This window comes from Bufo gargarizans, chromosome 2 (assembly GCF_014858855.1).
Source record: "Bufo gargarizans isolate SCDJY-AF-19 chromosome 2, ASM1485885v1, whole genome shotgun sequence".
NCBI lineage: Eukaryota > Metazoa > Chordata > Amphibia > Anura > Bufonidae > Bufo > Bufo gargarizans.
The window spans coordinates 192,071,183-192,091,587 of record NC_058081.1 but is presented as its reverse complement, the minus strand read 5'-3'; the positions used below and the strand labels follow the sequence as shown (position 1 = coordinate 192,091,587).

Genomic DNA, 20,405 nt, shown 5'->3' with positions numbered 1-20,405 from the left:
ATCATAGAAGTGCCTAAATGGACACACGTCTGCAATTATTACTTGATTGTACCCTTTAACTGTCATTCATGGTTAATGGAGAGATAGTAACGCTATTGATCCCATATCTGTTATAGTTTTGTTATTTGTGATGGAAAAAGTGTAGTCCTTTAACATAGAAAAAAAAAAAAATATGTCTATTTTTCAGTTTGATTTTTTTTTTTTATGGGAAATTGCTGTTAAGGGGGACCTTTCTCAGGTTGACACAGAACAGAGCCGAGCCTGTTAGACAGAAAATGACACATATGTTTAGTTTATAAGGGTAGTTTAATGGAATGTAAAGGGGCTAAGGTCCCCTAACAAGCGTCTTATGGTGCTGCGCCACTTGAAGAAGATGAAGGCGATGTGACCCTGCTCCAGGAGACACACCTGTCACAGCAGGACTTCTTTAGAATGCAAAGGTGATTGGTAGGTGAGGTATATTGCTCATCAGCAGTTGGATCAAAGGCAGGGGTTTATCACACTGATACCAAAACACTTGCCATTCACAGCACAGTCTAAACACTCAGATGACATGCATCATTTTCTACTTCCCCAACAGCTGAAATTAGTATTTACAATGTGTATGGCCCAAACAATTCCAATGGCCCCTTCTTCCAGAGCCTCACACAACGTGTTCTAGAAGACCCGATATCATGCAAGGTGATTGCAGGGGACATGAACACAGTGGTTAATCCAGTGGAAGATAGAGTGGGGACACTAGAGGGGGTCTGAAAAGGAGAGAACAGGCACTACAGAAACTAATGATTGATTCACATCTCATAGACCTATGGAGAACTTTACATCCAGAAGGTAGGGAATATACACATTTCTCACACGCCCATTCTTCCTGGTCCAGGATAGATTATATTCTTGTGTCGCCTTTTCTAGCAACTAATATTGAGGACATGGTAATATCAGACCATGCTCCTCTGACCCTAAACATGCAAGACCATGTTCCTAGGGGGAGCTGATTGCATTTGGCTATCTCCAAATAGCTATTCTGAAGGGATGGTGGCAAGAATTTTTAGACAATAATTCCACAACCACAGATCACCAACTACTATGGGATGTGGGCAAAGCTTTGATAAGGGGACGACTGCTCTCCTATAGCATATAGGAAAAAATATACATCTACTCAGCTAGCCCAACACAGCCTAAAACTGAGACAGGCATATGTAGCTTTTATCTCTACACCAACACCACCAAACAAAAAGGCCTGGCAAGAAGCCAAATCTCAATATGAAACTTGGTTGCAAAAAAAAAAAAAAAAAGACCTTTACGGTACCCAAAGGGAGGCCCAATTATACAGATATGGAAATAAGGCTGGGAAATGGTTATCTAGACTTGCACATGGCCCCCTTTACTTCTACGCCGATTCTGGCACTAAAATCAAAAGGTACATTACACCATGACACACGGAAAATAAATAATAATCTGCTAGATTATTATAAACAACTATACTCCGACTCCACAACGTCTACAGGGGATGCCAGGGAGTGGTTACACTCCATACCTCTACCTATATTGACTAATGATCTGAGACAATCCTTAAATGCTCCTATAACTGTAGAAGATATTCAGACAACTATTAAAAACCTGTCTCTGGGTAAGGCGCCTGGTCCAGATCTTACCCTTACTGCAACAGGTATATGAGCGATACATGGAAGGAACAGAAATGCCACTACATTCTAACATGGCATATATTAAAGTCCTACCTAAGCCAGGTAAAGATCCTACATAGCCAACATCCTACAGACCAATCTCACTGATAAATGTGGACATTAAATTGTTATCCAAAATACTAGCAGACAGATTGGCCAATATACTGCCAGGCCTCATTTTAAACCATCAAGTGGGATTTGTACAAGGGAGGGCGGCAGTTAATAATATTAAAAAAGTCATGAGAGTTCTTGATCATGTCACGAGGCACCCACAATTATACAGGCACCCAGCTATATTGACAATAGATGCAAAATAAGCCTTTGACAATATCAAATGGAGTTGGCTAAATTTGGTCCTAGATAAAATGGGAATTGATGGAGCCTTTCGATCATATCTCACAGCACTATACGGGAACCCACATGCTAGGGTGTACACCCCAGGCTCTTTATCCTCATCCTTCCCATTGCAAAAAGGCACCAGACAAGGATGTCCGCTCTCACCACTGCTCTTCAATCTGGCATTAGAACAACTATCCAGAACCATCCTGCTAGCAGGGAACATACAGGGCATACAGATAGGAAAAGAAGAGGTCAAACATGCTTTTTTGCAGATGACATCTTGTTCTTCCTGACAAATCTACACAGGGACGTATCACGTGGATTTGCACTGCTCTCGCATTTTGGGATGTTCTCGTGCTTCAAAGTCAACCAAAATAAATGTGAGCTTCTAGATCTATCTATCCACATCAGCAAGACTTCCGATAGATACTTAGACATTCAAATTGGCAGAACACCGGAAACTATATATTCCCTAAACTATCCACCTCTAATCAGGTCAATAATGGGAGACTTAAGAAGATGGCATCATCTGCCTTTTGAAGATAGCATCATCTGCATTCTTGGGTAGATGTCATCTCCTAAAGATGATGAGCTTTCCGATACTTCTTTACCCACAGACCATTCCACTAATGCTCAAACGCACTGATATAAAACTCCTTGAGAAGAAATTTAGTACTTTTATCTGGAAATCTAAACGTAGTAGGATATGAATATACAAACTGAAACTACCCAAAGAGAGGGGAGGGATAGCTTTACCTGATATCGGATAATATAATTTAGCTAGCCTATTACGCCACTGTATTGACTGGATCGAAGAATCCAGTAACTACTCAAACTATACACTAGAATCTGCTCTAGCACACCCCTGGAAATTAAGCAGCCTATTACGGTACATACTTCATTCTCCATGCTGCCACAATCAATCAAGAAAAGTCTTCTGCTAAGAGATACCATAATGACATGGAAAGTAGCTCGCAAAAGCTATGGCCGTACCAGGTCTCCAAATACCTTGCCCCATTGAAGAGGATTGTGGTGGTGGGGGGAACACAGGCTAAAATTAGTGCACCCCATGACTCTACGGCACAGAAGACTATATCTGACTTTTGGCATCCAGAAGAAAAAAGGTATTATACTTTTAATGAGTTCAAAAACAAATATAAGTTAGAGAACCCACCCTTCCTAGCCTACCACCAAATAATTCGCTCTTTACGGGCAAAGCTAAAAGACAATTCTGGGGAAATGCGAGTCAATGAATTTGACACACAGTCACCTCAACAAGGGAAACCAAGTCTAGCTATCCTGTATGCCAGCACTAGGGATCAAATTATGCAATCATCGGATTTTGCAATATTCAAAGGTTGGAAATCTGTCTACCGTCAATAATGTCATTCTGCCAGGGTGGACTCGGGTAAGAAAGGCAACTGTTAATGAAGTGTGGAGGGAGATGCAGTTTAGGATCATACATAGGGCAATATATGGTTTCTGGAAAAGCAAAACTAATATAAACCATGGCAGACTGGTAGCGTGCCCCAAATGTAAATTGGAAGCTACCGACCTGTACGATGGACTTTGGGCATGTCCGGCCTCCAGACGATATTGGAGCCATCTGAATGAGCTACTCAAGCATAAATTAGGGAGTAAGTTCCAAGAGACACCGGAAATTATACTTTTCCAGGCATCAGAGAAAAATGACAACCTGCCAGAGATTGTACACCTATTCATCCAGACAGCTAAGAGACGTCTTCTGTATAGGGGGCTTGACCCAGAATGTCCTAGTGCGACGGAAGTAATAGCCCAGGTGAAACATTGTATGTTGTTAGAAATAGGAGAAACAAGAAACTCGAGCAACTGCATTCTTCAGGAAATGGAGACAATTTATTTGTGCATTTTTGCCAGAAACAGAAATTCATAAATTAACATCCCCTTTTAAAGATTCAACATCGTGTCTCAAGGAGGACATTGCTGGCACACTGAGGAAGCTGAAATGCACTAACATAACAACTACTCAATAAAGGTGAACCAAAACATGCAGGAGACTCGATATTATAATATATGACATGAGAGATTAGAGATTGACCACCTGAGGATGGGGAGGGAACGTGTTGTTATGTAAGATTACTCTTGTACATGTAAAAATGACATCTTGGAAGGGAAAGCAGGTAATCTGAGAGTTTTTTGTTTGCTGAAAAACCTTAATAAACTTTTTTTTTTTAAACAACTTCTGTGGTAGGAAGACTCCTTTACATTTAAATCAAAGGGGTTGTGCAGAGTGAGCATATTGATGACCTTCAAGCGCTGCAATAAAAATAAGGGGGGTTATTTACTGGTGTAAAGTAGAACTGGCTTATCAACCAATCAGATTCCACCTTTCATTTTGGACAGCTCCTTTGGAAAATTAAATGAGGAATCTGATTGGTTGCTATGGGCAACTAAGCCAGTTCTACTTTACACCAGTTTGATAAATGACCCCCAAAAAGTTTTCATTGTACAAAAGTAGAAAAAAAATAAAATAAAAACCACATAAATTTGGTACTGTACTGTTGTTTCATGTCTTGCGAGACATTTTCCTTTTAAATTTTCGTACATTTTTTTTCATCTACATGTTTTCTTTTTTTTTTTTTTTTTTAACATAGGGAGGAGCTTGCCTATGAAATGCTAGCTTTAGAGCCACGGGCTTCAGATGATGAGACCTTGGAGTCTGAAGCATCTCTTGGGACTGCAGACAGCTCGGAAAACCTCAACTGTGAGTCTGAAGGGGCAGCATCCATCAGATCAGGTAGTTATCTCTTCTTTTGTGCTAGGATGAGAGCATCGATCTACCTGATCCACCAGTCAGTAGAATAGAATGACTGAATGCATTCACTATGAACAAAACACATACTCAATAAATCACTTTACCTTTTGGACAGGTTAGGGCTGGTGGATTAAGAGGATCAATTCCCTCACCACTAGGCATATCCTTACAATATGTCATCAGTATGTGTGTCTAATATATGGCTTTCATCAGCAGATCTGCTTTAATAATATATTTTCTCTTAAACATTTTGTAAAACTTTTTTTCTGCATTACATCTTTCAGAAAGAGCACTAGTTCCGCGAGGTCCACGGTCAGAGGCGACAAGAGTACGGAGACCAGTGAAGAGAGAAAATGACAGCACAGATGGTGGGGACCGCAACCTTTCTTCTCCCATCGCTTCATCTTGCTTACCCCACCTTGGAAAAAAGAGGTTCCACTTACATTCTAAATCCCCCTTTTACCGGGAACCTTCTTCAACAGACTCTCAAGACTCTGGGGCCCCTGTACACTTTACAAGCCGTGGAACTTTTAATCCCGAGAAAGGACGACAGAAATTAAAGAATGTCAAACAATCTCCTCAGAAATCGAGGGATCCTCCAGAGAGTGGGGATCAAAGGATTCTGGGATCAGATGGCAGCTCACAATCTGTTGTCTTGTTTGGGAAGAATGAATTTATGGTGTGAAAGAAGTATATTGTTTCCCTTGTTCTTTCTTGCCAAGAGCTGTGCCCCCCACATAGCTTTATCCTGGTGCCTGGTTGCAAAACAGGCAGCAACCATCTGGCATGCGCTGCCAACACATATCAAGGACCAGGCGGGCCATGTTTAACAAAAGCCTTATCCAGCTAGCCCATCACCGAATTTTTTTAACACTCCCTTTATGAAGACAAACTGATCTGAACAAAAAGAAAGAGGCTTTTATTATAAATATTATTATATTAATATTATTAATTTTATTTGTGGTTTCTAAGCCCAATATAAATAAACCATTCCCTTTAATTTAAAGCAGCATCTGCACTGTGGTTACATAAAGCTTTGTAAAGTTGAAGCCTCCTGATCTGCATGGCTCAACTAGTCTGTGGGGAAGACCCCCACAGTTTGTCTTTTTCATCTGCACTCCAGAGACATTGTTCAATACCCACGCTGACGGCAAACAGAAACCTGTGTCCCTCTCGAGACCATATATTCCATTCGTTTTGTGGGATCCACAGCGTATGGGATCGAGAGAATATTTTTTTTTTCCAGAAAGTCGATACTCTGCTTGGAGTTCAGCGTAATCTTTGCGCAGAAGAGGATTTATGTGAATCAGACAGAGACTGGGCAGCTTCCTCTTCACACGTAAGCCTTCTGGCTGCACATTCTACCACAACATAAGCCTGCTGAGCCTTATAAAGGGCAGACACTTCCATACTGAATGTAAATGCCCTGCATCTGGTAGATGCCACTGGGTGCAACGGGAGACTGTGCTATCATATGTATTCAGTACAATCTGTGTAAATTTCCGGCTGTAAGATTCATTACATTGCAAGCAAACCCAGAGCTTATTAAAAGAACAAAAGCTGCAGAATGTTAAGTAGTCATATAGTATTATTTCCTCTATTGCTGTATAATTACCAGTTTTAGGCCTCATGCACACGGCTGATGTGCGGCGGTTCCATGCATTGGGGACCGCAATTGAAATTGCGGTCCCCAATGCACGGGCAACATCCGTGCAGCGGGCCAGACCCATTCAAGTTGGTCTGTCATATTTATTTGCGGTGCGGAACAACGGAAAGAAGCACCACGGAAGCACTCCGTAGTGCTTCCGGTGTTCCGTTCCATGACTCTCCGGAATTGCGGACCCATTCAAGTGAACGGGTCCGTGTTGCACACGGGCGTCCAACAGCCGTGTGCATGAGGCCTTAGATATACAGTTGCACTGCATACCCCAGGCAGAATTTGTAAGATGTAGCCAATCTTTTTTTTCCTTTCTTCTCAAACTGTATTTATTTGTTTTCAATAAAAAAAATACAAGGGAAATGAAGTGGGAAGGCGGTAAATAGGAGGGATGGTGTTTAGCGTATATCCATTATAAAGCAGAAGACAAATAGTACCGTATTAATAAAGTGACAAAAAAGGGCAGAAAGCTGGAAGTCATGACTGATGTACATCTACCAGAATCAAAACTAGACACTGTTGAAGTCGCAATACAAGATCATCATCCGAAAATCTTAAGTAATTAGATTTAACAAAGAGGTAAGGAAGAGGGGAAGCAAGTGGGAAATATGGAAAACACATGAGCAGAATTTGAGTGATGAGGAATGCTCGTTTTAATGTGTTTGACGTTAAACTGTTATAGATCATAGAATAGCACAACCAGTAAAGGGTTTTTCCGAGATTTTTTTATTTATTTTTTCATCAGATCAGTATCTGATCAGTGAGAGTCCGACACCCGGGGCCCTGCCAATCAGCTGCATAAGAAGGCAGCGGTGCTCCCGTCTCTGCTTGTGGCCTAGATTCAGCTCAGCCCTATTGAAGTGAATGGAGCTGAGCACAATACCAATCACAGCCGCTATACTATGTATGGTGCAGTGCTTGGTGAGCTGCGTGAAGGCAGCTGATCGGCATGGGTCATGGGTGTCGGACCCCCACTGATCAGAGCATAGGTCATCAGTAAAAAAAGAAAAAATCTCAGAAAACCCTTTTAAAAAAAAAAAATCATAGTAGTAAAGCAAATATTCCCATTCAGTGTACATACCTGTAGTTCCTAATAATGTGTCACCAAATACCTGGAAATGCCTATGTAGCTCTTTGTCCAATCGTGATAGGGTCTCCCAATTTGGAGTAATACGTTTTTTTAACGTATTAGTATCAGTCACTATAAGAGAACATGGTGCGTGCAAAGCGCAGTGCCTGCCTTGTTCTAATAAGCGGTCACACAGTGGAGAAGAAGGGAAAGCCACTGCCACCAATGAAAAAGCTGAGAGCTGGTAGGAATTTGTTAACCCTTAGGCTGAATTCACACATCCGTGAAACATGGTCCATGATTTACCGGACTGGCATCCTGCTTAGTGCAGGAGCGCACGGCGTCATTGGTTGTTATGGATGCCAGTCCTGTATCTCAAGGACCGTGTTCCACGGATGTGTGAATTCAGCCTTATGCAGTCTCCTGCTAATTAAAATTACCTTGGTCGAATGGGAGGAATGCTAATACCAGAGTGCAAAAAAGGAAAGGATCTATAAAATATCCAAAAACAAGAATGAACCTGGATCACACCTCCTCATGCTATGTTTTGATCTAATAACTGCTTCTCAGCATTATTAACATCGCTTCTCATCGTCATAAATAGTATACAGCCCCTATGTTGCATGCTTACATGAGGCATTAGTACACATTTTGATCGAAAAGCATAAGCCCACTAACCACGACAAGGTTGCCTCCTCGAGTGGGAACCTACTCTAAATTTGGCGCGGCACTGCGTGGCGACCACTGGCGCCACAGTGCCACACCAGCAGACGGCAGGATCTAGCAGCCAAACGGCACCCCTGCTATTTGGCAATGCCACCCTGGCACTGGGCCCCACCAGCACAGCAACAATGGCCGCCACACCGCACCGCACCGCACCACACCACACCACGTGAACAGTTGTCAAAGCTCACCTTATCGATCAAGGTGATTTTAATTAGCAGCCAACTGCATAAGGGTTCACAAATTCCTACCAGCTCTCAGTTGGAGTTCCTGAGAGCATATGATAAGGTGAGCTTTTACAACTGTTCACATGATGTGGTTCTGTGCTGGTGGTTTGGTGGGGCCCAGTGCCAGGGTGGCATTGCCAAGCAGCAGGGGTGCTGTTTGGCTGCTGAGTCCCGCTGTCTGCTGGTGTGGTGCCGGTGGTCGCCACTCAGTGCCTAGCCAAATTTAGAGTAGGTTCCCACTCGAGGAGGCAACCTTGTCGTGGTGAGTGGGCTTATGCTTTTTGATCAAAATGTGTACTAATGCCTTAATGTAAGCATGCAACATAGGGGCTGTATACTATTGTGCGGAGAAGCAGGTATTAGATCAGAGCATAGCGTGAGGAGGTGTGATCCAGGTTTACTCTTGTTTTTGGATAGGGGATGTATGGGTTATGGGTGCCAGAGTCAGGGCTAGAAGCTACTGTGTGGAGTGTGGTGGTGATGTTGGTCTTTTTTTTTTTATTCTACACTTTGTGCACTCATAAGGTCATACTAAACCTTTTGGGGGCATTTACACACTACATTCTTTTTATTCCTAATTTCTCTTATAATTGGGGCTGACCTATCGGCCCTAGTTACAGAGGGAACATAGTCCCCACAGTATTACAATTTCCCACAACCTCACTGCAGAACTGACCTGCAAATACCTGACCCCCAGTAGTCCTATCATCCCTAGGTCACATTGCCGCTTCCTGACCTGTATATGCAGCGCTCATTGACCGTGATGGAGAAGGCAGGGTTGGTAAAACCACCACCTCCTCTATGGGGAGCCCTGCTATCAATAAGAGCGGGCTCCCTGCTCCTGCGGTTGCACGATTGGTGTGCAGCTCCCAACTCGGCAAGGATGTTCAGGAAAGTCTTTGCAGAGATGAGCATGGACCGCCCTGATGGTTAGAGCAGGGTCGTACCTATAGTGGAAGCAGGGGAATTGGCTGCTACGTGGCCCGAAGTCAGAAGCCTTACCGGAAGACTAACTAAAATATTTTGTCAGTGCCCTCTGCAATGACATTGTATACAGTGACATGACAAACAGTATATATGTGTAGAAAATGGATGGAGCGGCTGCTAGGCCTGGTCTGAAAGAGTGATCTTGACTTGGCTGGAGTGGAGGTAGCAAAGAAGTTGGAGAGGGGGAAGTCGATTAGAAAATTTGCTGTGAGGCCTAGTCAGTTTTATAGTCTATGGGGGTCCGGAAGTGGTTAACAAATGGTGTTTTGCAGGACTAATCACTTGTTCATGTTGCGAAAAGGCACGAACTGCCGGGCACAAAGTCATCCATCTATAGTGTATAGTAAAATTTATGTTAGCATGCCATGGTAAAAGTTTAAAATACAGTATATACTATGACATACTGGTATAATCTCAGTGGCCTGTGCTGCAACACGAGCTTCCTTCGTTATTAAGCAAGTCAGATTGATCAATGCAGTTAGATGTAATAGAATGATGTTCATGCTGAATGACATACTTATCGAGGCCCTGACACATGTTGCAATGCCAGCAACAGTGACTTTAATTGTGTGAAACTTATTTAGTCCTCATTAGTTCCAGGCTGAACCTGGATATAAGCTGTTCTTTATTCCCTGACTACGTATGAGTGGAGCATCAGAGAATTTTCTTACTCCGATGGCCCCCCTTGCCACTCTGCGTCGTGCAGCACAAGGATCTGTTTGTTTTGTGCCGGTGACGCACCGGACTTCTAATCACTGTGCTGAGTGGAGAGTTCCGCCTAACAGTGAGCCCCATGATGTCACTGACACAGATAGATGGTTTGTAGGGCCAGAGGCTGTTTTGGAGGTGGGTACGATGCACAGTAGCACAATATCCGCCTCCAAAACAGCCTCTGGTAGTGCTATGGGACCGCGCATCTGTGCCGGTGACATTACGGGGCTCACTTCTAGGCGGAAGTCTCCACTTAGGCTGAATGGCAGCATATGACGCCATAATTTGTAAATATATACTAACGAACAGAGCACATTTATTAATACCATCATTAAAACAGCACCACCACAGGTAAAATGATAGATTACATGACGGCCATTTAAATCAGTGCAACACATGGGCACGCTTGATACTTAATTTTATGATTTTTGGGGGAATAAAGCAATACCGACTTCAGGGTTATCTGTCTGTTACCTTAGGCTACTTTCACACTCGCGTTTTGGCTTTCTGTTTGTGAGATCCGTCATGGGCTCTCACAAGCGGTCCAAAACGGATCAGTTTTGCCCTAATGCATTCCGGAAAAGGATCCACTCAGAATGCATCAGTAATGGGGACGGATCCGTTTTATCTGACACAATCTGGCACAATAGAAAATCCACGCCGGATCCGGCCAAAACGCGAGTGTGAAAGTAGCTTTAGGGTCCATTCACACATCTGTGAATGTGTCCGCATCCGTTCCACAAATTGCGGAACGGGTGCGGACCCATTCATTCTCTATGGGGCAGTAATGGATGCGGACAGCACACAGTGTGCTGTCCGCATTTCTGGAGCGCGCCCCCGATCTTCCAATCCACGACTCCGGAAAAAAATAGAACATGTCCTAGTTGGCCGGGTGTATTGTGGATCCGCAGTACACTACGGACGTGTGAATGGACCCTTACACTACAAATTAGTGGGGATAAGTGGAGCCTGAACATACAGCATTTTGGCCACAGGCTGTTTTTGAAATTGGTTGATGGGTTGACTAGTCTTACACCTACTATTGGGGCAGACTTGTGTACTGTATCCTCACTAGCTATTAGAGGAGTATCCTGAACTCCCCCTCTAATAACTCATAATTCCCTAATAAAGTATTTTTGAATTGGGATTTTTAAACCTGTCCAACCCATTTAATGGGCAAGACTGCAGCATAAAACTGGCCCAGATGCCACAGCTCTAGCCCTTTTTTTTTGTATGGGATTTGCATCCTTTTCACACTTTTTCCAGAAAGGTATGAATCCTTTCTGCGGCAAATTCACAATTTCACATTACTGTTTGGCAGATTACGTGAATTTATGTGTTAAAAGTATTTTTTAATACAAGCTGTAAAACATAAATAGACATATTCAAGCCTAACATGATAATAAAGAACATGAAAAGATTGTAGGATAAGACACGTGGATGTGGTATGGACTGTGAAGCACAAATCACGATCTCAACCATTAGTACTAATAGCAATTACTTTCTCTGGAGTCAAGATGTGTCACTTCAGAATACACAGTAGTTTAAGAAATGTGAGTTACAGCAGTATCACTAATCTGCCATACGTCGTGACCAGGCTACAATCCACTTTCCCAGTGTGGCACAGTTATGGGGGGTTACTGGTTCTCATCAGCACCTATGTCATTTTATACACAATTGCTTATACGCCGAGCTTCTCTCCTAAGGGGTCTTTGTCTGGATACAGATAATACTCAGTCTGTGCCTTGGGGGTTGCATTGTCATGTTCAAGTGTCATTAATAGAGGCCATTGTCTCTGCATCTCTTCTGTCCAGCATTGATCTGCAGGACCTTGTACCTTAATACTATATTAGCAGCCCTTTACTCTCCAACAAATGTACTGTAGCATCTCATATTCAGTTCTTAAACATGTCACAGAGAAGTTTTTCCATAGGGGTGTTCCCAATAGTACGATGGAAAAACAGAAGCTCAATGCGTTCAGAGGAGAGAAATCGTAGAGATGGAGAAAGGAGAAGCAGTTTTCCAAATCTGACAGAGAAGAAAACACAATCACAAAATATAAAAACATTACACAAAATTTTAAAAATTAAAATCTTCTCCCACTTTCCGATAATTACATATAAAAATAAGCAATGAAAAAATTTGCATATTGAACTAATATAAAAATAATTATCCTGCACCCTGCTCCCCCCCAAAAATTTTCTAAAAAGTGATCAAAAAGTCACATGTTCCCCAAAATGGTACTAATGGAAAGTAGCATTGCCCTGCAAATTACAAACCCTCACAGTAAGGCCCCCTGCACACGAACGTGTGCTTCCCGTTGCCGTATTGCGGACAACATTTGCGGATCTACAATACACTGGTGCCTTTCCGTGGGCATTTCGCATCACGGATGCTGACCCATTCACTTGAATGGGTCCGCAAATCCAGAGATGCGGAACGGAAGCATGGAACGGAACGGAACCCTACAGAAGCACTACAGAGTGCTTCCGTGGGGTTTCGTCCCGTACTTCCGTTCCGCAGAAAGATAGAACATGTCCTATCTTTTTGCGGAACAGCCAGATCGCAGACCCATTAAAGTGAATGGATCCGCGATCCACTGCCCCACGAACTGTGTTCGTGTATTGCGGGCCGCAGCATGGCCATGAGGGCCTAATCTGGAGACGAAAATATTTTTTGTAATTACCTAACAGGCTGGGTGGGATAATGACTTCTTGTATGTTGAGCCAACATCATTTGTGATTGATCTTGCAAGTTTTCTACTTGTTCAGGGTCTTTTAGGCCTCTTGTCTCTAAAATACAATAATAATATTTGATGTGATATTACATTTTGAAATGTACAATATACAGGATCCTCTATGTCTAAATAATAAAAACATACTGTATTTTTCAGACTATAAGAGGCACCAGACTATAAGACGCACCCGGGATTTAGAAGAGGAAAATAAGAAAGTATTTTTCATCAGACCTCAGATCAGACCCCAAAATCCAGGCTCAGCTCAGACCTCCATCAGCCTCAGTTCAGACCCCCATTAACCTCAGCTCAGAATCCCATTAGCCTCAGCTTAGACCCCTATCAGCCTCAGCTCAGCTTAGCAGCCCCATTCGCCTCAGCTCAGACCCCTCCATCAGACCTCAGATTGGACCTCCCCATCAGTATCAGATCAGACCCTATCAGACCTCAGATCAGACATTAAAATAAATAAACTTTTCTCTCCTGCTCCGGACGCCGCTGCCATTCTGAAAATCCACTCACCCTCCCTGGTCTTCTTCCAGCACACGCTGCACTGTGACCTGACATCACACAGCTTGAAGTCATAGTGCAGGCCTACGTCAGGACAGAGTGTAGAGCAGGGCATGGAAGAAGACCGGGGAAGGTGAATAAAGTCAGTGCATCGCTTCCCTCACCACGCCTCCCAAATGCTGATGACTGCTTCCATAATGGAAGTAATTAGCATTTGGACTATAAAACCCACTGTCACTTTTGGGGGGGGGGGGGGGGGGGGGGGGTTACCTTACTTTACACCACAATTTTGGAGCACAAGTCATGCCCCCTTGTCTGGGAAAAGAAACAAGTGTGCCAGGCAAAGTGGATTATTCTTTGATGTGTCATTATGTGCAAGAAATGCAGCAAATTTTGGTGCATTAGCAAATTAAACTCATTGTTAAAATCCATTTTAGGCTTTGTGCACACTGTGTCAGATTCATACATCAGGTCTATGTTACGGAAAAGCTTCTGGTATATACATTAAATGTATCCATTCACCTGACAGGTCAAAAGTGTGACCCTTTGGCCTCTGTCAGGGTGGTATGCCTCAGTATACTTTCTTTTCTTTATTTGCATTAAAAAAGACAGCAGACTGCTTTCCTATAAGAAGATCCACTTTACAACTGGGGTCTGTGGTTGACATAAGTCACTGTATGGCTTTACAGTATCATACATCAGTGCTTTCCGCCAGAAGTTTATTTCTGGAGGTCTTTCTGATGTATTGCTCCACTGAAAAGTTCTGAATGTTCACTGTGCCTAATAGTGACTTGATTGACACCATAATGACATTATCCACTTTGATCAACCCTTTTTTTGTTAGAGGAATGACCCAATAATAGGCTGATGATAAGGTGTCCTGCTCCTCAAACCACAAAATAATGTGTAGGAACCCAGGTGTTCAAATACTACTCAATGCCACCACAGGATGAACATAGCAGTATTTATATTTGAGCTGTTTGTGTAACATATGGACATTCTGAATCCTCTAAAGTCAAATATGTTTGTAACCACTCTATTCAGTCTACAGATTCCCTAGGGATAGAGAAAATGCAGTTATCTCCTAGCTAGCACTACCTCTTGGAAGTGGCTCCCTATGAGTCAAAATCCGACTTGTCAACAATCCTTGGGATTTGACAAAGGAATATAGCCAAGTCAGATATCCATCCACAGACAGCTGTTTCGGGGTGCTTGCCTCTCGTCAGTACAGAGTAGAATTCTGGCTGGCTGGGTGCTGAATCTCTTTAAAGAAACCAACCTGCCTAAGCCGCTTTCAAGGCATCGCACCCAGACAGCCAGGATCCTACTCCCTACTGATGAGAGGTAAGCACCCCAAAACAGCTGTCTTTGGCTGGATATCTGACTTGACCATATATACCTTGTCTAAACCCAAGGCTTGTTGGAAAGTCGGATTTTGACTTATAGAAGCCACTTCCAAGAGGTGGCATTGGCAAGATCATTTTCTTCCTTGGGAGATACCTCTGTGCATATTTGTTTCCCATGGAGCATTGCCATACCCTGGAATACTTCCAGCAAGTCTCCATACAGGACTGATCTCTTTGAGGAGATTCCGCACCTTGCCCAACACTGACGTCCGTGTTTTAAACATTTCCATATCTTAAGAGATCCACTTGAAGTGGTATAAATGTTTATAAATAAGGAAAGATATTACTATTTGATATATAGGTATAGAAGTATATACCTGGCTTAAAGAGGAGCACTGCCTTCATGCAAGCAAATTCTGTTGCATCAACACTGAGTGACTTAAATCGGCTGATTGTTTCTTGAAGGATTCGAATATCCACACTGGAGGAGACAGATTTCCCATGGACATTGGAAGAGAGGTCAGGCACAGACAACAAAGGGCAGCTCTCGAGGGGCATTGACCACTGGATAGCACACAGCAAGAACAGCTCGCTCCATGCTTCCTCCAGGAGAATTACCTGCAGAAATAAGATATGGTATTCTATACAAGCTTTCATTTTTCACATGTAACGGTTTGCACAGCAAAGCATTTGGTTCTTATTAATATACCGTACATGTATGTATTGACTTGGAAAGTAGTTTGGACCTGATAGTGATGTACTCTGGAGAGTCTGAACTGAAAGTTATCAGTGTTCATGAACTTCCTAAACTACCTCAGTAAAGAACACTGGATGTGTTGCCCATACACTGGCCTGATTATTGTCTTGCACCACCATTGCACCTCTGCCATTATCGGGCTCCGCACTTGCCCTCCTGCATCAATCACACCCTGCCAAACATCCACCATCAAGGGCAACCCAACTACCACCAGGCAGGAGCTCCAGAGTGTCAGGGAATGCCTCATGGGAAGAAAAGGTGCTCCCCTCCATTCACTGCCACACAGAATGAGGATAGACACCGTAGACCACTCCTCCTATCAGTGTCACCACTACCACTCCCATCCTCCTCACAGCACTCTCCCCTGCTTTTTTATGTTCAGTATTTTATAGTAGTTTTAAATTGATTGTGCTTTATATGTTATAGGACATCGGCTGTAGCAGGTGGATTTCCGACTTACCTGATCCCTGAAGGGAAGGTTAGAGAAGACTGGGAGGTTCTTGGCCCATTTCACTGCCATAAAGAGAAGCCGAGCAGATGTTTCATACACCCCCTCTGGACTGGATGTGATAAATGCAGACATCTGAAAGTCACTAGGTGTACGTTCTGGTTCATTACTTGTAACATCAATAGTCTCATCAGCTAGAACAAAGGATAAGGAAGGGCAATAAGCTGGCATGTCCTAGGGCCATGTAACAGTCTATAATAGGTTATTATTTTATATATGCAGGAAATCGATGCATAAATCCTTCAGATGAGCAGTTTACTGAAACCACATTACACTTTTTTCCCAGATGGAAGGCACTTAAACTGTATATCAGCTATTATAGCTGATTATATAGCTTAGTTATACCAGTCTCGTAATCTGTTGGGGGACTGTAGTCTGGATCCACGCTAGCAAACCCTTGGGAGCTCCTGGTGTACACATTGGTAAATTAACAACTTATATTACATTCTCACACTCATACCTTCTTCTGGTTCAAGTTTGGCGCACGTTTCTGCTGTCATCAGACTGGCCATAAATCTGTGATTGTGGGGTGGGCTTAGAGTCCCTGATACTGTATTTGGAACAGGGGAACGTAAGTGGTTTCCTTGTGGACATGGTGGAGGAGGCTCTCGGGTTGTAGCTAAGTGTTCGTGATGGCTCTCTGTGTCCAGGTCAATGCTGTCTAAGCGAATCTGAGCTGTGCTGCGAGGCTGGCGCTCATTCTGGACTGCTATAAAAAAGGAAAAAACACAGATCAATAGAATATTCACAAGGTGATATAAGAGCGGGCACTGAGGACAGTAACAAATGATAAAAAGCTCTCTAATAACCAATATACAGAGAGAAGAGCACTTGCCATCTTTATTCATGCCCGTTTGAAGACATTTCTTCAGCCTGCAGGCCTGGCACTGATTTCTGTGTGCTTTATCTACTGGGCACATTCCTGTTCCAGCCTGACATCTGTAAATAACAGAAAGCAGAAATGCAGTTATAGTAACCCATTATGCTTCAGTATATTTAAATTCTATCTGCTAAAACCTTATATAGTAGTAATGTCTACAGCCACAATACATAATGGATGGGTATGATGTAGAGCATTGCTGCAATATGTGCACAAATTTAAGAACTTTATTAAACTGGCCACCATTGCGATCAGGTATGCACTTATTTCCAAATATTTCATCAGAAACAAAAATTTAAATGACCCATCTACGTGAAAAAGCTGCAATAGTGTGGTCAGCCGAGCATAATCAGAATGGAGCTAATGCACTAATAATGGGGAAACAGCATTCCTAGTTGTAGATTCTCAGCTTCGTACATGTGAGCAGCCATGTCATACAGGCTTGCATTGGGTCCTTCAGATTGTTGATTTAAAAGACCCATGACTTCATAATCTAAAGCAGGTATCGGCAACCTCCGGCGCGCCCGCTGTTCTGAAACTACAACTCCCAGAATCTTCCTTAAATTTTTTGGGTGAGTTACAAGAACAGATAAGCAAGTGTGCATGCTGGGAGTTGTTCTGGAGTGCTGAAGGTTGCTGAACCCTGATCTAAAGCATTGGTGAGCAGTATGGATCTTTCATCTAATGGCAGGCCCCTGTATAATTCAATAAGGAGGCTGTTTTCTATGGTTGGATGCCAGCCTTCAGTGGTGGCAGAGCTCTAGTGATCCCACACTGAGATATACCAGTAGATCACCAGTGATCTAACAGTTGTCTTTAAGTGATTTTAATGTGGCACCATAGATTGTACCTACTAAACTTCTCACTGATCAGCAACAAAAACCTACCGGTAGATAAGTTTCCGGCGAACACTTCTCTTGAAGAATCCACTGCAGCCATTACAAGCAAAGATGCCATAGTGTTTTCCACTGCTGCTGTCCCCACATACCCTACACAGTAGTGCAGGGCTGGGTGCAGGGCCTGGCGCAGGACTAGGAACTACAAGAAAAAAAGTAAAATTGTGAACTCTACTAGGTTAAGTTAAACTAGAACATGGAAACATGCTAAACTCAGTATAAGCACACTATGTATTGCGCACTATAATATGAGTAGCATTTTAAAGAAAATTTTGGAAATGTTTTTATAGGTAATCCATACAGTTTCATAAGGGAGTATTTACACACCAGATTTAGTGCATAGTTTTCTATGACTGAAAATTGGTTCCATTTATGGATTTCTGGAAACCTTACTATGGAGATTCTGACAGTTGCAGAAACATTTTTTGTTGTATTGTAACATATAAAACTGCTCTGTGTGAGCATGGCCTACAGGTCCATTAAGAATAAAATAATCCAATGTCAGCCCACTAGAAAATATACTCATGGAAACACATATAGATTCTTATCTATAATAACATGTATTTCCAATTATTCCCATATTCTGCAGTAATACACACAGGATGTAGCGTTCACATTACAACAATAATCCAACTACAGTGCTGGTGGTCACAGGTAGGTATGATTGTGCCGCTTTATTCACTGAGGTGGTAAGACTCCTTTTTCTTTCTTTGTGCATAGGTTGTGACATTAATTCACAGTAAGTGTATACAGCTATGTTGGAAGAGTGATGTTGAGTGGAAATCTTTTTTTTAAAGGTTAAAGGACATATTGAATGTTAAGATTTAGATTTTATTCACCTTTATTTGGAGGCATGCAGTCCTTGTTGTGACTTTTATAGCTTTCACATTAGTCTCAATTGCTGTGAGGCTCACAGTCTGAGTTCTATCTCACACACGAAAGCAATATGGAAGAAAGACACAGGTTGTCTATCAGGAGCTGTTTCCACAATAACGAGAACTTGGAAGACTTTCTTGATATTTAGGAAATAGAGAAGATATACTAAATATCAAGAAATTCATTCTAGATATCTTTCCTGTGGGAACGTTGCTCAGTTGATGAACCATGTCTTCCATATTTCTATCAAGTATCTCACATTGGACTCTAAAGAGAAAACCAGGAAAGGCCAGTGGCTTGCCATTCCTCAAAAAGCAATCACCTATGTGGCTATGACAGTTTTGCCTTTCTCCACAAGAAGGCAAATACAGCTAGTGCAAAATACTCCCATGAGGAGACATGAAGCATGTTCTCTACCTTTTTCCTAAGCTTCCCATTACCATTGTATTACACACATATATGTTATGGCAGATTTTCAATAAGCCTATCTGAGTTTTGGAATAGGGATAGAAGACAAGAGGAGAACATAAAGGACAACATACAAAGTCTGTCCAAATGGTGAACCAGTGTTGGCACATTACAAGCATCACTATTTTACAAGACTTGGTAAGAAGACTAATAACAGATACAATTAGTTATATTTATCACTGTGCTTCAGAAGGTATTAACATATTGTGCACTGGGAAAAAAAATCTTAGGTATAGAATTGTAAAAATCTGTTCTTACCTGACTGACTGTCATCTGCACTGGTACTAAGCACGGAACCTGTGGGTGAACTCATTTCACCTTAACTTTCTAGAATCGTTCCTGAGATGATTCTCCTCTTATCAGGCTGTAAGCTCCTTTCAGCCCCAAAGATGTGAACAGAGTGCCACTATGACTTTTGAATTCCCTTTCACTCGTTTTAAACGTTATACTGTATGGAACAAGTCATTCCTGACTGTGACACAAAATACAAGATCCAAGAAGTAGATAGAGAAGGAGGTGATGCAACAGGATAGATACAGCAAGGATGGAGAGGTTTATCTATCTCTTGTTCCTTGTCTCTCTTGAGGAGTTTTCTTAGGGCCTGAAGATTAGCTCTTAACGCTGTGTAAGCAGATGCCTCTTGTCATCCTCTTAATCTTTACCATCTAAGAGAAGGTGGAGCCATCATCTCTACCCCTATGAAGACGTGTCCACTCTGTTTCATGGACATTGGCAATTCAGAGATTTTCAAACCTCAGCCTGAACTTTTTGACATATAGTACTGTCGGTGTCAGTTATGCTGGAAAATATTGTTCATGCTGGCAGATTGAACATCTTCATGGATGATTGTCGTTTGGGAAAATCATTATTCATTTTACAAGTCAATGAAGGCAATATTAACTCTCAGTTTTTTCCTGTTGATATAATGAGTAATATGAAGGTATAAACAACCATAACTTTATGAAAACCAAGATGGGACCATGACCTAGATTTCTCTAGTGTCTTTTTCACACCATTGCATCCTCTTACCTCTGGTAATGGAATCTGGAATCCACATTTTGGCAGAAGGTGGACAGTTTATCATGAGGCTGCCACCTCATGCCTGCTGCTAAGACTTCCAGGGTTTGGTATTAAAAGAAATAAACAGCTACTGAACTACATTATACACTAATTTTGAGATTGCAAAATAATATTCTAGAACCCATTAATGGTAAAGAAAAATGTAACCTTGTATAGCATTT

The 20,405-nt window shown here is 42.3% G+C and overlaps 2 protein-coding genes across 5 annotated transcripts in view; one reads left to right on the top strand and one right to left on the bottom strand.

The window, feature by feature from the left end:
- The window catches only part of MYO9A (myosin IXA), a 118,069-nt gene extending 111,686 nt beyond the window's left edge, over positions 1–6,383 (top strand). For all 4 annotated transcript variants that reach the window (XM_044279826.1, XM_044279823.1, XM_044279824.1 and 1 more), the window contains 2 exons: positions 4,655–4,797; positions 5,100–6,383. In XM_044279826.1, the coding sequence (XP_044135761.1) occupies positions 4,655–4,797; positions 5,100–5,500 (544 nt within the window). In that variant the 3' untranslated portion in view covers positions 5,501–6,383. The remainder of the gene's footprint in view (positions 1–4,654; positions 4,798–5,099) is intronic.
- Positions 6,384–12,084: 5,701 nt separating this feature from the next.
- NR2E3 (nuclear receptor subfamily 2 group E member 3) lies at positions 12,085–19,477 on the bottom strand. The gene is made up of 8 exons (XM_044283356.1): positions 19,423–19,477; positions 17,812–17,962; positions 16,880–16,983; positions 16,505–16,753; positions 15,997–16,178; positions 15,157–15,397; positions 12,876–12,981; positions 12,085–12,217 (listed from the first exon to the last, which is right to left on the bottom strand). Exons 1-8 carry the CDS (start codon positions 19,475–19,477, stop codon positions 12,085–12,087), a joined length of 1,221 nt encoding a protein of 406 aa, XP_044139291.1.
- Positions 19,478–20,405: the final 928 nt, after the last annotated feature.

Bases quoted from the DNA above. Each gene is read 5' to 3' on its own strand.
- NR2E3 (XM_044283356.1), bottom strand. From the start codon at position 19,477: ATGAGTTCACCCACAGGTTCCGTGCTTAGTACCAGTGCAGATGACAGT. The intron at 16,984-17,811 runs GTAGGTTTTTGT...TGTTATTTACAG, and splicing joins CGCCGGAAACTTATCTACCG to ATGTCAGGCTGGAACAGGAA. The intron at 12,218-12,875 runs GTAATTACAAAA...CTTCTCTGTCAG, and splicing joins TATCCCACCCAGCCTGTTAG to ATTTGGAAAACTGCTTCTCC.